Source organism: Pleurodeles waltl, chromosome 10 (genome assembly GCF_031143425.1).
Source record: "Pleurodeles waltl isolate 20211129_DDA chromosome 10, aPleWal1.hap1.20221129, whole genome shotgun sequence".
Taxonomy (NCBI): domain Eukaryota; kingdom Metazoa; phylum Chordata; class Amphibia; order Caudata; family Salamandridae; genus Pleurodeles; species Pleurodeles waltl.
This window is the reverse complement of record NC_090449.1, coordinates 666,458,674-666,475,054: the sequence shown is the minus strand read 5'-3', so window position 1 is coordinate 666,475,054 and position 16,381 is coordinate 666,458,674. Positions and strand designations below refer to the sequence as shown.

General features: G+C 42.7%; 1 protein-coding gene across 2 annotated transcripts in view; it reads left to right on the top strand.

Moving 5' to 3' along the window:
* The window catches only part of NCAPG2 (non-SMC condensin II complex subunit G2), a 269,347-nt gene that overhangs the window by 14,385 nt on the left and 238,581 nt on the right, over positions 1 to 16,381 (top strand). The window contains exons 2-3 of one of the 2 annotated variants that reach the window (XM_069211164.1): positions 7,571 to 7,663; positions 15,917 to 16,018. In XM_069211164.1, coding sequence (XP_069067265.1) covers positions 15,941 to 16,018 — 78 coding nt within the window. In that variant the 5' untranslated portion in view covers positions 7,571 to 7,663; positions 15,917 to 15,940. The remainder of the gene's footprint in view (positions 1 to 7,570; positions 7,664 to 15,916; positions 16,019 to 16,381) is intronic. The other variant, XM_069211162.1, reaches the window with a different exon arrangement.

Sequence of the window (16,381 nt, the reverse complement as noted above, 5' to 3'; positions counted from 1 at the left end):
TGACTTCAGCGAGGACGTACAGGGGCGACTCATTATTTCCATCCTGTTGAACAGAATTAAAAAAATGCAAGGATTTTCATGCTACAGACTAAAGCTGTTTCCCAGCACTGCAGCTCGGGGTGTATATTCTATCTGGGCAACATTTTTACCTCATTAGTACCCCTTTAACACCTCAATATAGGATTTGAGAATGGAAAGGTGAACAGTTACCTTTTACAAAATGTTTGCCCCTGTGGTGAAATGGAGCGAGATGTTACTACCAGTTTGAGCTAGAAACAGTTTGTAGAAATCTGCCAATTATTTAGTAGATAATTGGAATATGAGGCCAATGTAGCAAATCCATAATTATGCACATAACCCTGCATCTGCATAATCATAGCGCCACTGCTTATAGACCTCTTTCTTTGCTGTGGTAAGCCAGTTGAAACATCAACTGTAATACAACCTTGATATTTCTAATCACATTTGATTTTTTTTTTTTTTTTTTTTCTTTTCTTGCTTCTGCTCATTTCTTGAAAATAAACATGAATATCTAGTGTAGGTGTAGACCAGCAAACCTTAGAACATGCAATGTAGCAGTTGGTTATACACATAAATTCCCCCCCACCCTCCAAACATCAACAGTAAAACATAATGCATAGAAGTACCTGCGTGCCTATTAAGGTAAGTACTGTAATTTCTAAATCTTCACGGAGGTGAGGTTTCAGAGTGCTCGCACTGCAAGAGGAGCCTCCCGTCCGGCTTTGGGGAACAAAGTCCTTGCAGCGGCACAATAACTTGTGAGTACCCTCCTCCTGGTAGCCTGACTGGCGTCTGCACCTTACCCCAGATTAGGTGAGGAGGAGGGGGACATAGGCCTGCTTCAGGACAGTGGGGAAACCCTCCTTGGGTCTCTGCGTGCAGGTTCCAATGGGAAGACCTCCCTGGGTCTCCTGTTCCTTTAAGAAAATAAAGGTGGCTGCATGTGAATGCGTGGTGCAGCCGTGACCAACAGCTTTCCTGGGGCTCGACCCTAAAATAAAAGACGGACGCATGCCCGACTTTGCTCCCCCTATCTCCCCCCCCCCCCCCACACCAGGCCCTGCACACGGCAATATGAATGCAGAGCTCCTCTGCTCACAGCAGGCAGTTCTTTGGGTTAAAAAGCTATGCTCTCTATGCTGCTGTGGTGCTCCTCTCCAGCGGTGCAGGAGTGCAAAGGGAACCTCCTGAGACCACCTCCGATGCCAAACGCTCACCACGTGCTTCGTTATATCAGGAGGGGCGAGTGGTAGCGCTCAAGCGACTTTTTCCATAAAGTTGTCACTGCATACTAATGAACCACTCTCTGTGCGCCAGGGAGAGTGGAGCCCTCACTATATCTCAGGCTTCTCTGGGAGATAAGGGACGCTCACCCAGGTGCCAGTGGCAGGCAATCCAGAAGTGGAAAACAGCTTTTCATGTGCCACTTTCACAGCAATAGTACAACCATATAGTGCTTCCCCAGATGCTATAGTTGCAGGACCAGGAGCAGCCAATGCACAACAGTACTCCCAGGCTGGTCTCTGGGAGAACATTTGAAGGGGGGGGCACAAAGCAGCAGCAGTAGTAGTTAGGTGGGCCAGCTCAGTAAAACCAGCAGCTCCAATGGCTATCTCTTCTGCAGTCCCACAGTGCCTTGCCAGATCAGGGAGCGGCTGGCAGCAGGGCAACACTCAGAAAAGCAATCCTGATGAGTCCTTTGTGCACCCCCCTCCCCAGCAGACACCTGGCAGCAGGGCAACAAACAGCAGAGCAGTCCAGATGAGTCCTTTGTGCCGTCCAGTAGTCCTTCTGACAGCTATCCAGTCCTGGTTGCAAAAAGTTCTCAAAACATGGGACTGCAGCCCCTGTACTTCTACTCAAAATGTCTTTGATCTGGGGGCACTTCAAATGAACTTCAGAGGTATACAACACCCCATCTGATCCCCAACCCTGGCACCAGACATCAGTGGGGGTAAACTATCCCTTTTGTGTTAGGGCAGGACACCGGTTATACGGATGTAAGTGTGCTCCGCCTCTCTCTCTCCCAGCCCGGCAAAACATTCATTCAGTATGTAGATGTAATCATGTTACACCTCCACCCTCCCTTTGTGCAGAAAGCCCAGTTGTCACTCCACCCCAGATGTAGATTGGAGTCAAGCTGCAAAGCACAAGAGTTAAAGGCAGGGTGAAATGCCCACTTTCTACAAGTGGCACTTCCACAATAGTAATTAAAAAATCCACCTGCACCAATAAGCAGGATTGCTCACTGCCATTCCAAACCTACTAAACATGTCCATACTATTCCTCATAGAATAGAAATTACCACTTAGACATCTATAAGGGAATTCCTAATACAAACCTATGAGAGTCGCAACACTCGCAGCAGTGAGAAACCAAATAGGCTGTTTGTCACTACCAGGACCTGTCAAACAATGAAGGCACATGTGCTGCCTTTTATCTCCACAGCACCCTGCCCATAGGGCTGCCTAGGGCTGACCTTAGAGGTGACCTTTATGTTGTAAAAGAGGCAGTCCCGGCATGGTAAGTAATTTTAGATGCCAAGCCAATGTGACAGTAAACTGTGCACGCAGGCCCTGTAGTGGCAGGCCGGAGACAGGTTTGAAAGGCTATTTCTGTAGTGCTTTGAAGATAAATCTGTAATAGACGAGTAGTCAGTGTGGAGATTTCAGGATGCGAGTAATGTGGGCCTATTTATGGTTGTGAGTGACTACTTGGGATACTGCATTGTGGTGAAGCTGGAGTTGGCAGAGATATTTTTTGGGAGCACCCACTTAAGCCAAGTTTGCATAGTCTAATCTTAACTGAATCCGTGTGTTTAAGGCAGAAATATGTAGGTCCTATCAAGATATTATAAACTTATTTTCAGGTTGCGCAGTTGGCTACACCTGAAGCGAGAGAGGTGGAGTCTAGGGATTAGTTGGAGTCGAAAAGGATATCAAGGTTGCAAACAAGTGTAGCAGGGCAGGTGAAGTGTCCATTGTATGTGGCCCAAAATAAACTTTCTTATTGGAACAAAGTGATGAGGCAAATAAGATGTTATGCTTATTTAAAATACATTTAGTAACTTCTTTTACACTGTAAGGTTTCTTAACGCAAGGGGGACCACGCCCAATAGTTTTCAGACCAGAGGAGTTGGAATGTGTTAGAGAATAGGAAAAGTTTTAATCAGGCTTTTAAAGTTATTCATGCGTGGTATGCCTGGAAGTAGGAAGATCGATAATGGAAAAACTCCAACTTCTCCCTCTGCTTCTGGGGAACTTAGGGTTAATAACTAAGTTGGCAGTAGAGGAATGTGAAGTACAATGAATAAATCCTTCTGAATAAAACTTGAAAGTTTCCATACATGTCAGGGGTACCTTAAACTTGAGCCGCTCCCAAACTAAGAGCCAGTGGAATGATTGAGGAGGGGAATAACTGAATCTGGGAGCAGCACAGACATGGTGAGCTGTGTTATTCTGAATTACCTGTAGTTGCTGCAAAATGTATACAGTAAGTCCAGAGTACAGTGAATTTGCAGAGTGTACCTTGAACCAATGACTGCTGAGAGTTTCTCTCACCATTCTTGTTGAGGGAAGGTACAGTTTTTCTCTAATGCTTCAATTGAGAGGTACAGCTAGACAAATGGAAGAAACCAGCTCAGCAACAGGGAGATTGCAGTCAATTTTCACTTCCAAACATTTAATCATTTAAATATATTGCGAGAGGAGTGCATTTCAGAAGTCCAAAAGGAACTTAGTGATAGGTTGGATTTCCGATTTGCAATTATTGCCTTTTTTTTTGCCTAGAGCTTGAGACGGATGCTCCCCATCCATTCCCAAATTGATCTCATAGCGTCTCTAACAAGGACTGTAGTTTCAAATTGTTGTCAAGACTGAGCAATAATTGGGAGCCTTCATCATATATATATGTTGCCATATTCATTTTTTTTTTTTTTTTTTTTTTTTTTTAGAAGAGTGACTTAGCTAAAGCACTAACTTTGGAAATATGTGGAGAGTTGTCTGAGACTTGTGGGATCCTACATTTTAATGGGAATTCAGCTGCAATATAGGGAGTAGCATGACAATTTAAAAAAAAAGTCTCAAGCAGACTGCATAATTTCTGCTGCTTTTAGATGTATCATAATGCACAGTATCAAAAGCAGCTGACTAGTCCAGGTACTGCCTCCGTTCCCAAGTTGTCAATTTTCAGTAAGAGCACAGTTTCAGTGAATTGGGTAGGACAATATCCTGCTTGAGTGGGTCCCAATATGTTGGTAGATTGTAATTGATTGTTCTATTGGATGTCCACATGATTTTCTAACAGTTTACCAATATCAGGTAAAAGTGATATTGGATGGAAAAGTTTTCTTATTGTTAAATTCAATGCTCCTTTTTTAAGAATGGGAGTTACAAAGGAGAGCTTAAAGTATTTATGGACTATTACTTGCTCTGAGACATTGAGCAACTTTTTAGAAGGAGAGAAAAGTTGCCCAGCAGGTTGGTAACCAATCTGTCTTGGTTGGATTCATTAAGAGGAAATTGGGGCGACATTCATCAGCAAATTAAAGATGGGCAGTTTGCCATCACGACAGGGCTCTAAATAAATTATCTAGTTTGGGCCCTATGGGAGAGCTCTAGGATAGGCTGAGTATCAGCTGCATACTTGAATAAGTAAACCCAGGAGGCCGCATATAGACATTTAACAAAAAAGAAGAAAGAATAGATCCCTGCAAGGGACTGCAGCTCAAAATATGTCTTTGGATGAGAAGTGGATGATAGTGTTGCAACCTGAGTTGTAGTAAACAGAAAGGATTTGATCTATTTAAGGACAGTACTAGAAAAGCCTTAGTTAGTAAGGGTTTGAAGTACGATACTATAGTCGCTGGTGTCAAAGACCACTGACCTCTAATGGACTTAAAGCTCCAACACCTCTGTTGTCTGCAAGCTTCCTGAGACCATCATGAGCTAAGAGAACTATTAGCTCTGTGTTAATCCCTGGCCTGAAAGCTAATTGAAAGGAGTCAACACTGTTTTTATAAAAAAAAAAATTATTATAACTGGCTAAAAACAATTTCTTCAGTAGCTTACCAAAGAATAGCAGTAGTGAGATGAAACTAACATTATCCAGATCATCAGGCTTTAAGGAGTGGTAGAGAATTAAAGGTGTGTGGAATTATTTTTTTTTTTTTTTTTTTTTTTTTTGCAGTCAAGAGGAGCATTTTCATTAACATAGATAGTGGACAATTACTTACCTAATATAGACTAGTAAACCTCAGGTTGAGTATCAATAATATTGGATGGGGTATTGCAGCTAGTAAGGTGTGCTGTCACGGCAATATTTTCAAAGACACAAGAGCACATATTCTGGTCATCTTGGTGTAGAAAATTGAAATATATTCACAGAGTGTTGGTGTTAGAGCTGGGGTTTCTGATTGTCAGATTATGCACCATGTACAAGCAGGAACCACCACTCTAGTCAGGTTAATTCAGATACACACATAGATATAACCTATGCTCACCCTCTGGTAGCAAAACAACAAAAATCCAATTAGTAGAAGTTGAGATATGAATTGTTAAAGAATAAACCAAAAATGGTGCTTAGAAGTCAATAGCAGTAAAAGGTTACTTGGAGTCCCGCTAGACTGGGGTTAATCCAAAGTTCAGCTCCACCGCGATGGCGGGTAGGCCCGCTGCAGAACCCACGCAGGGTCCGCTGAGAAAGTACCTTGGATGGAAGAAGCGTTGACGTCGCGGACTGGATGCGTGGAGCAGAGTAAGAGATGCATCACTGTCGATCAAGACGATGCAGATGATGCGCCTGTTCCAAGCTATGCAGCGCTGAGGATGCGTTGAAAATCAGGTAGCGTTGGGCTTTAAGATGTCCTTGTTTAACTGCCAGATGGGAGCGTTGTCGGCGCCGAGCTGTGCAAGGTCAAAGATGCATCGGAATCGAGGGACAATGCTTTGCGCAGTTGTCAATGCAGTGTCTGCGGCTCTGGCAGCAGTGGCGATGCATCGGTGTCGAGAGGAAATGTGCCGTTTCCGATCAGCACAATGTCATTGATGCATTGTTTTTTTTTTCGGTTGCAGCAACTTTACTCACTTCCAAGGGCCCAGGATTGGGTTGGCACCACTTGGCAGAGCAGACTCACAGCAGACAGAGTCCAGGTGCTGGTTGCAGGTTGAAGGCAGTCTTTGATGTCCCTGAGATTGCAGGAGAACAGAGTGCAAGCCAACAAGCTGTAGGTTTAGATGAGAGGTATCCAGATAGCAGCAAGCAGGGTAACTCATCATAGCGGAGAGCAGTCCTTCTTGCAAAGCAGCCCAGCAGAGCGGCACTCTTTGTAGCAAGCAGTCCTTACTCCTGGCAGAGTTCCAGTTCTTATATCCAAATTTGCCTTTGAAGTGGGGGTGACTTCAAAGAAGGCTTTTTTTAAGTGCACAGAGGTCCTTTCTTCCTTAGTCTTGGCTCCAAACTTTCAGTAGGGATATTCAGCCTTTTGTGTGGAGACAGGCACTCGTTATTCAGGAGTGTCAGCACCTCCCGCCCTTCCTGCCCAGGAATAGCCATCAGAATGCAGAATGCAGATGAATGCTCAGATACACCTCACCTTCCATCTAGATTGAATGCACAGAGTGTAGATGTCATCCACCCCAGACGTGAATTGGAGACAGGCTGTAGAAACAAAGCTGTAAGAGGAGAGAAATGCCCACTTTCTAAAAGTGGCATTTCTAAAATAGTAATGTTAAGTCCGACTTTTCCATTAAAGAGGATTTATGATTACCATTCCAATGATGTGAAACATGATGCAGCTACTCCTTTTTCTGATCAGGAATTACAGCTTAAAAGTATATTAAGGAATTCCCAATGCTGGCCTATGAGAGGAGTAGGCCTCACAGTAGTGAAAAATGACTTGGGGAGTTTTATACTGCCAGAACATGTAAGACTTAAAAGTACATGTCCTGACTTTTAGTTACACAGTACCCTGCCCTATGGGCTACCCAAGGCCTACCTTAGAGGTGACCTATATCTAAGAAAAGGGGAGTTTAAGGCTTGGCAATGGATTTAAGTGCCAGGATGAAGTGACAGTAAAACTACACATACAGGCTCTGCAGGGGAAGGCCTCAGACATGTTTAAAGGGCTATTTAAGTGGGTGGCACACTCAGGGCTGCGGGGCAATGAATGGCATTTAATTTACAGGCCCTGGGTATATGGTATACCACTTAACAAGGGACTTGCAAATAAATTAAATGGGCCAGTAGTATATACCAATGTTACCATGTTTAGGAGAGAAGCACATGCACTTTAGCACTGGCAAGTAGTGGTAAAGTGCTTAAAGTCCTAAAGCCAACACAAAGATACAGCAAAAATGTGAGGCAAACAGGCAAAAGGTTTGGGGGGTAGACCACCATAAGTCTGACGGGTTTTACAGTTGCGATGCTTGGGGTGATTGCAATTCATAAATTATGGTGAATCATCCCTTTACAACTTTAAGGGCTTTTTGCATCTTTCTGGTAAGTATGAAGTTTTCGTTTGATTCTCACAATATATTTTTTTTCTTTACAGTGTTGCTGGTGGTGGGCTTAGTTCCTGAATGAGAGAGCTGGATGCTGGTATTTCTTTGACTAGCTACAGATTTAGAAAAAAAATCACTTTAAGGTGCGTACTCTGCGTCCACTGGTCAACAGTTCAAATGCAGAGCTATAGTCTTAGGGAATAAAGGCCTCTTGTTTTATTTTCACCTTTAGGAAGATTTGATTGTATTTTTTATAGCAGGTTAGCTCGAGGTACTTGAGAAGGTCTGGTAGAAGATAGAGGTACATGTTGATGAGAAGTGAAATGATTAAGGCATATATGTGGATAGCTGAAAAGAGCTGATGTGACTGGTGCAGCAAGATGCCAGAACTGCCCGAGAAGTAGTACGGTATCCAGTCTAAGATGGTTCCTGAGATGCAAAGTTCTTCTAATCTCGAGGATAGAGTGGTGATTGAATATGTCTGAGGCAGCAAACTGGGTCCAATAGAGGTCTGGCAACTCCATTTCTGCCTGCACATCACACTTGTCTTCGTCATGCCTTTATGCAAATTATTCTTGTCATAGAAGAATTGCACAGAAAAGATGGAGCATGCTACACCAATATCCTTTAGACAAATGGCGGAGGGGGGGAGATGTTTAAGAAGGGGGCCACAAGCTGGGAATTGACAAAAGCATTGCAAACTCTTCTTATGATCCATCCTTAGTTATAAGAGGTATAACACTACAGCCCCTCCATGTTCCCAAACCCACCAGATTGCTAAACCTGCCTAGATGATTAACAAAAGATAAGCATAAGTTGAGAGAAATAGAAGTCATAGGTTTTCAGCCAACACAGGATTCTGATGGTATTCCAGATTGAATTCTATTACGGAGATTAATTTGTCACAACCATTAGAAACAAAATGTATGCAAAGGAAGTACACATAGAACAGATTACTGCCGCATAATGCATCTGCAGCCAGCAGTATGCCACAGTCTTATTTACTTGACAAAAGGATCATATGGCAAAGTGTTCTTCAAAATGTTTCTTAACTATACCTTTAGGAGTATAAAGCCAATGCTAAAAAATGATTTGTGAATACAAAAAGAAGGAAAAAGGTTGCACTATTGCCATTTAACTTACTACCATTGGCAGTTTTAGGCATCTCAAAAGTTCAAATACTCATACTTATGGCTGGGTGTGAATGCAAGGAATGGCCATGTTTGAGTTACAGCAAGACAAGCATATGTGACAAAAGTACAGTTGTAAATGCAAGACATGATTGCAGACTCAGCCATTTTGAGGCTTGAAAATATTAATCTGCCAGCAAACGAGGTTTGTAAAACCTATGTCATCCTCAGCTGTTGGAGATTTTGGGAGCAGGGACTTATTGCAAAATCAGCACCCTCCCTACATATTAGGCAACCTGCGCTGCACATTAGTTGCTTTAATTTCAGACTGAAGTTGTTCACATAGGCCCCTGTGCAAGAGCAAGAAGAGCACAATATTGTTTGTTGCAGAACCACATGTGCACCCACCAAAGGTTGTAAGCAAGACCTTGAAGCAATGTATAAGCTTTGGCTATTCATACACTTGTACGTGAAGTCAGTTGTGTGACATTCAGCTCAAAGACCGGTGGTGCAGAGCGATATTCTGTGATTTGCCATTCATCCTGTTCCCCCTAGAACAAAACCATCCTGTTCCACAGCCCATAGCTCACTATGGCTCTTTCACTGAAACTCTTCAAACCTCCTTCTAGGTTATGGCCTCTCCCTTAAGTGCAGTGACCCTGGTAAATGAGGCCAGAGTGATATTGTTTTTTATTTTTACTTTAAAAAAAATAAAAAAATAAAAATATATATATATATATATATATATATATATATATATATATATATATATATATATATTTAATTTCAATTTCTGAAGACATTATCTAGATAATGAATGTGCATTGAAGTCTGATCACTTTAACCTTTCGTGCAGCTATCTCTATGGTTAATCTTTGACTAGAAAGAATATTTTTAAATGAGCATTGAATGAAGGATAAACCATGAGAATTAACAAATAGCCATTCAAAATTGCCTTGACATGCCCCTCTCCACCGCTGTCCTAGACACTCGTCCCTCGTTCCCAAAGGGGGATGAATAACATTCGGATGTTAAGGTCAACTAATAAGTGCAAGGTCGCATTTGTTTTTATGTCTCTCCACAGTCCAATAAACAATGTTGCTAGTATTGCAATACCTCTGTTAATAGCATGTCTTTCAGAACTTGAAAAAGAAACTGCAGATGTGCTAAAATATTGGGTATGTACATGGATGCAAAACAGCTTACATGGAATCTGCCCCACCAATCAACCACCTCTATGCTCTTTGGACTGGGTGTAGCAGCTTCAGTGTTGGTGGCTTCGAAATTTCAGCAGATAAGATGCATATATATTTAGGGGTGTGTGTGGCTGTTTTGGAATGAAAAACTGGTTCTGCCATGATTCTTCGATGTTCCTGCTCTGTGTGCATGGGCTGCAATCCCAATTCCTTTGACAAAGAAGCGGGGTCCGAGAAGTTATGGGTGGGTCTTGATTGCATTTAGTACCCCTTTTTACAGCCATTTCTTTCTTCTGATTTTTGTTTGGATCACCTTCCACCTCTTGCTGTTCATCTCCCACCTTTCCTGTTGCCTTCTCTTTTGCTTCCTGGGATGCCCAGTTTGTCAACCCCACACATCTACATGTGTACTGCTTGGAGAGTGAGCAGGTCTTAAGTTGTAGCCTTTGCTTAATGGTGGTATCCAATGGATGCAAAAGAGTTGCTGAAATCACGGTATACTGAGCATATCTCAAATATAAGATTCCACAGTGCCCTGATATTGAAGACTTTTGAACCTTATGTTCAGATCGTAACTGTATCCACTGTGAAACCTTACTTAATATGGTTTTGAAGCCCAAAAATATACTCTCTTTTAACCTCATTTAGAATGAATTTGATTCACTTTAAGGCGGCCCTCCCTAAACAAAGTATCTGGCAAAAAGATCTGCCACCGTTCCCTTGCGACGCCAGATCTAAGCAGAGTACCTTTTTTTTTTTTTTTTTTTACACTTTATGCTATTCCCAGACATGCTTTTATATTGCCCCTACTTCGTAAATCAAAGCTTACACATTACAGGGATGCTCTGATATATGTCTAAAAACTGTCAGAAACTCAAATCTGTTTTTATGTATTAAAGTTTATTAGATCTGCTATCGCTATTAGGAAACTGTATTCATCTCTTGATACCGCTCTATAATAAGCCTATTACGGAACTAGATATGTTCTGAAATGCATTTGCAATTTTGCATTAAGTGAGGAGCTGTTATATTCTGGGTAATTTTAAATAATATTTTATTTGTTTTTATAATTTTAGATAATGCTTTGTATGATAAGAATTGACATGAGCGTGCATAATTCAGAAGGGTAGTAAATTTGTTTTACTATAATTTTCTTTTATCCCTGTAAACGCTAATCGAAACAGATAAGCCTAGGTTGTTTTGGCAGTTCTATCTTGTATTGTTTTGAGTTATTTTGTCAAACTGTTCCTTGAATTGATACTTTACCTATCCTTTTAATTATTTTTTTAAAATTTTAAGTAATGTGAATTTCAATGTACTTTTATGGCAATTTCCGATTAAAGATTTTCTGACTCTGACTCAGGAGCCTATGTTTCTTAGATGTACATGCATGAAGTGCATAGGAATTCACTTGTTCATTATTCCAATGATTATCTGAAGCTATAATTTAGTTTTGTACATTGACAGGATGGAAAAATGTTTTTTTCACTCAGAAAGGAATCAACAAATGTTTAATTTATTAGTAGTAATAATGTACCTTTTATTAACTTAATATAATTTGCCATCCCCTACTCCCGGCCCATGCAGTACTCCAGTCTATATATGAGGCGACGTATAATAATTGCTTCTGCAAGTACTACTTCTAAATCGGGTATTAAATTTTTATAGAAAGAAGCAGTTATTTGTTCACGGACAAAGGTCAAACTTGGAATTGTGCTGATGACAGCCATTTACGTACGTGCACATGCATGCACCAATTGTGTTGCAGACTGTAATCAGTCAGAAATATTTTTCACAAACACCCTTGGCATATTAGGGTAACTTTATGCATGCTGGACTTCTGTGGGTTGCACAGTTATGTTCTGTGGGCTGAACTGCATTTTACCTTTAAGAATCTCTGCGGAACCTGGAAGCCATGAATAGTATACCCTATGTTACATGTGTGACATCCATAGACCATGCGAAATGCCAGAGCGCAGCTTGTAAGCATTCACCTTTAATATTTTTTCTGTCATCCTTTTTTCTTATCGGCTGAGTTTGAGAGGATCCTATTTACAAGCATTGCTTTAAAACATTAAATTGAGTTCTTCCTACTACAGGAATGTCTCAAGATTGTCCATACAATCTTGTCAGAACGTTTACTTTGGTGCTAGCTAGTATCTGCATTTGAGTAGCTTTGGGTTGTAGTATCCACATACGCGATGATGCCTACTAGCCTCCTTTTGAAAGTTATGTCCAGTGATCCTGGTAAATGAGGCAAGAGTTTTTTCCTTTTTATTAGAAAATTTGAATGTCCACACATTATCTACGTAATGAATGTGGATTGAAGATTGATCACTCTAACCTTTTTATATCTGTCTTTATGGTTCCTCTTTGAGCAAGAACTTTTTTTTTTCTGAGCGATGATTGAAAGATGGAAAAACCATGAGAAATAAGAGGGTTCACCTGCAAGTTATTGCTTCTTTGTCCACAGTGCCAGTATTGTCCGCTCTATCTGCCTCCTTTCCAAGAAGTGAACTCTGCCATAGGTGTACTGATTGGACTTGGGAACTCTGAGAATGCCACTGATTGGCCTGTCATCTAATTGACAAGTGCTGTACCTATAAGATGGAGTCCCCCTCCACCCCCCTTCAAAGAGAAATCACTGTAAACATCACAAGATCACATGTATAGCCACACATTAACATATGAACACATGAATGCATTTTAGTCCTTTAAAAGGCTTATTTTTTGAGTTAGAATGGAAGAAACTGAATAAACTAGTCTAATCTTGACAGCAGGGAAGAGTCTAGGGTTCAGGTTTTAAATGGTGTAGAAAGCTGGCTCTTGATATAGTGGACCAAAACGAGGTGCACTTTGTAAAGAGTCCAAGCAAATCCCGGAGAAACTACAGATGCACAAATGGCACCCCAAATACTCTCTTGTGGCAGTGTGGACGAGCAGGTAGGCATATCAGAGGGTACTACTAAGCATGTATTATGCACACAAAAGAGCAGTAAGCGAGACACACATTCAATAAAGAGATCCAACTCCAATTTATAAAAATACCATACATTTATAAACATTTTGATACCAAGATCATCAGAATTGGATGAGTACTTTTCAGATTATGAATTTTTACAGTTTTCAAAAGTTTACAGTGCTATTTTTGTAGCGATAATGTTATCCTATAGGAGAAAAACATGTTTTGCATATGGGTACTTAGCAGCGTGGACCCATCTCCTTGAGTTAAGGTAAGTGTGGGGCATGGTCCAAGGCAGCATCAGCAGGTCACGTCGGGAGGCAAAAGGACGTCTGGGTGCAGAGCTGCTTTTCAACGTCGGGTGTCCTCATGTTATCCTATGGGAAAAGAAACGTATACTTCATTCAGGCACTTGGCAACAACATACAGGACTGTTCTTCTGAAGTTAAGGTAAGTATGAGGCAAGGTCCAAGCAGCACGAACATGGCACTTCAGGAGGCACTGAGGTGTCTGGCTGAAGAGGTGCTTTTCAGCCTTGCCCTAATGTTATCATATGGGAAAGAAACAGACACAGTATACGGGTACTGAGCAACGACATACAGGACTGTTCTTCTGAACTTGAGGTGAGTATGGGGCAAGGTCCAAGGCCACATAAACAGTTCATCTCAGAGGGCTCTGGGGCATCTGGGTGCAGAGGTGTGTTACTGCGTCGGGTGTCCCATTTACTTCAATGGAGATTGGTCCGTTCAGAAAGAGGCTGCAAGCAGAGGCTGGGTGGCCAATCCGGGGCAACCCAGAAGGGGACCCTATCCCTGAGATCCTCGGACACGTGGAGAAACCGTTGGCCCACATCTCCTTGGGCTGTGGGCTTGGGTGCAGTGGTCTCTCTTGGCATCGGGTTCCAGTGCAGTGTATACTTGCGGTTGGAAGGGGCCTGAAGAAAGAGGCTGCAGGCAGCGTTGGGAAGTCCACTGTTGTCAAACCCAAGATGTGCTTTGCACTGGCAGGCCTGGGGACAATACTGGCACTGTTGGCCCACTTCAACTTGAGCTAGGTGGCACAGGTACAGTGGTGCTGTCCGGTGTCAGGTTTTGGCGGTCTGGAGTCCTTGTGAGTCTTCCTTGGTGCCTGCAGGATGCAGGGAAGCAGCTTTGCTACTCCACAGAAGATCCTTGTTACTTCTCGAAGTGCTGGCAGTCCTCCCAGGCTTTTGAAGGCAGAGCAGCTGCAGGACGAGTTGTCTTTTGCGCAGCTGTTGAGGACAGCAGGCAGACGGGCAGGGTTGAGGCCAAGTCAGTTGCTGCTCCTGAGTTCTTGCTTTTCCGACTCTTTGGGTCCTCCATCGGTAGTCCAACGAATCTGAGGTCCTGGAATACTCAATTTAGCGGCATTGAGGGGAGTTAAGGGTAATAGCCAATGAGCTACTTCCCCCTAGGGTCACTATGCCCCCTAGATGACCACTTCCTTTGGGGAGTGGGCATCACCCTGTCCCAGAAGTCCTAATTCCACCACACACAAGACAGTGGAAATCCTAAGGCTGTGTTCATTTCAGTCTGGTCACCCTAGCGGTGTGTCTAGCCTGCAAATGCAACACATCTCCTTGCTAGATAATTTTCTTGCCTGTCCAGGTGCCAAACGAACCCTGGGACAGGTTGGGGGTCAGCACCTCCCTTCTGAAGGAACCCAGATCTGCATACGGGTGGTGGGCTTCTCTGAAGCTTCCTTGGAAAGCAGATTTTCAGGTCATCCTATTGGGAGGGTGTGTTAACACCCCTACCCGAGCAGTCTTTGTTCTTGACCGCCCGAAAGCAAAGGCTCTCACACTTGGGGCAGGGGTTGGAGGGGTCAGAAACTCATCTGTTGGTGAAGGACTGGTGGAAACTAGTCAGCCAGCCCACCAGCAGTTGGTAGGTTTTCAGGGGGCACTTCTAAAGTGCCCTCTGGGTGCATGTACTAATAAATACATCACTGGAATCGGTGAGGGTTTATTATTACGAGATGCTTGATACCAAACATCCCTATTTTCAGTGAAGCCATCATGCACCTGAGAAACGAGTATTGACCAGTGTCCAGCACATGTATTAAAATGGCTTTCCTGTTCACTTACTTTGTCTAAGAATCCACAAAGACCTACTTAGGGGCATGTTTGCTCTTGCAGATATGCACTCACCTGTATTATAATGCACCTTGCCTTAGGGCTTTAAGGCCTGCTGTAGGGGTGACTTAAAAGTATTACAGGCAGTGTTAGGGGACATGGCACACAAGTGTGTGCCATGTCGTGTTTTCACTTTTTGGAGCACGTTGTTACACAGTCTGCAGTGGCAGTCTGTATGAGTTTGGTGCTGGGTCCTGTGCTCACTGTGCCATTGGATTCAAGCTAGCCTAGCTGATGAAGGGTGATATCCTGAAACCAGTCCTAGGATGCTTGTTTCTGGGTCAGGGAGGACCTGGCTTGGCAGTTCTGGCTGGACTGTTCTCATGAGGAACAGGGTCAAGACTGATTTGAATATGGCTGGGTCCAAACTGGGGTGGCGAGGTGAGCAAACAAAAAAAACTATGGATTAAACCCAGAGCTTTGTGACTGGGAGTGAATGTTTGCATTGTTCAGCATTCCGTCCATCATCTGTTCTTTTTGCATGGGTCCTAAAGAGTGGCATAAGCTGTGCTGCAGCTCTTGGGGATCCTCTTTAGTACACCTGCCCTAGGGTCCAGAGGCTCCATTTATTTGGTGCTTACAGAGGTGCTAAAGGCCCTGGCTGCTTGGGGATCAAGTGACCACATGTCTTGTTTTTGGGAAGGAACACTGGCACTGAGGACCTGGTTAGCAGGAACCCAGTGCACTTCAGTCAAAGTTGCATCAACAGGTAGAAAGTGAGAGCCTTCTGCAACCAGAACCCAGTTTCCTACAAATGCCTCTGTGTCTCAGTAACCATATATTGACAAATGATCTTGCTGTCCATGTACAGTGCTCCACTGTCCTATGAGGCTAAGTTCTCGCACTACAAATATCCACAATAAAGTGCCACTCCAAGCAATGCTTGTAAAGATACACTTTCACCTGATGTTTTTTTGCTGTGCAAGTAATGGCAAGTCATTTTTTTCCTTTAGATATAGAAACACTCTGAGAAGAAAATGTCAAAACGTGATGCTTTTCTGCAGGCTACTGCAAGAGAATCGGTGAATGAATTCTTGCATTTTATTCAACTTCATGTAAGTACATTGTGTGATATAAAGAGTATTCTATATTGTGCTACTGGCTCCGACTTATTTTAAAATGTCTTTTACAATTGCACGTCAGTATCTCCTGCATATGAAGAACGCTATATGGAATTTGTCAAGGGAGATGAAACTTGGTGAACCATGTCTGTTTTTGTCACTATTTCTTATTCTCACAATGCAAGGTAAATGTGCCAAATGACCAATGCTGTGTCTTGGTCCAGCAATGTAGAACTGTCATGATATAAGTGTATGAAAAACAAAGGAATCATTGCCTTAATTTTGCAGGAGGTTCAACTGCGGCGCGGCACCAGCTTTGTTACCAGTTTTAAATTATGGTTCTGCTCCTTTATTCGA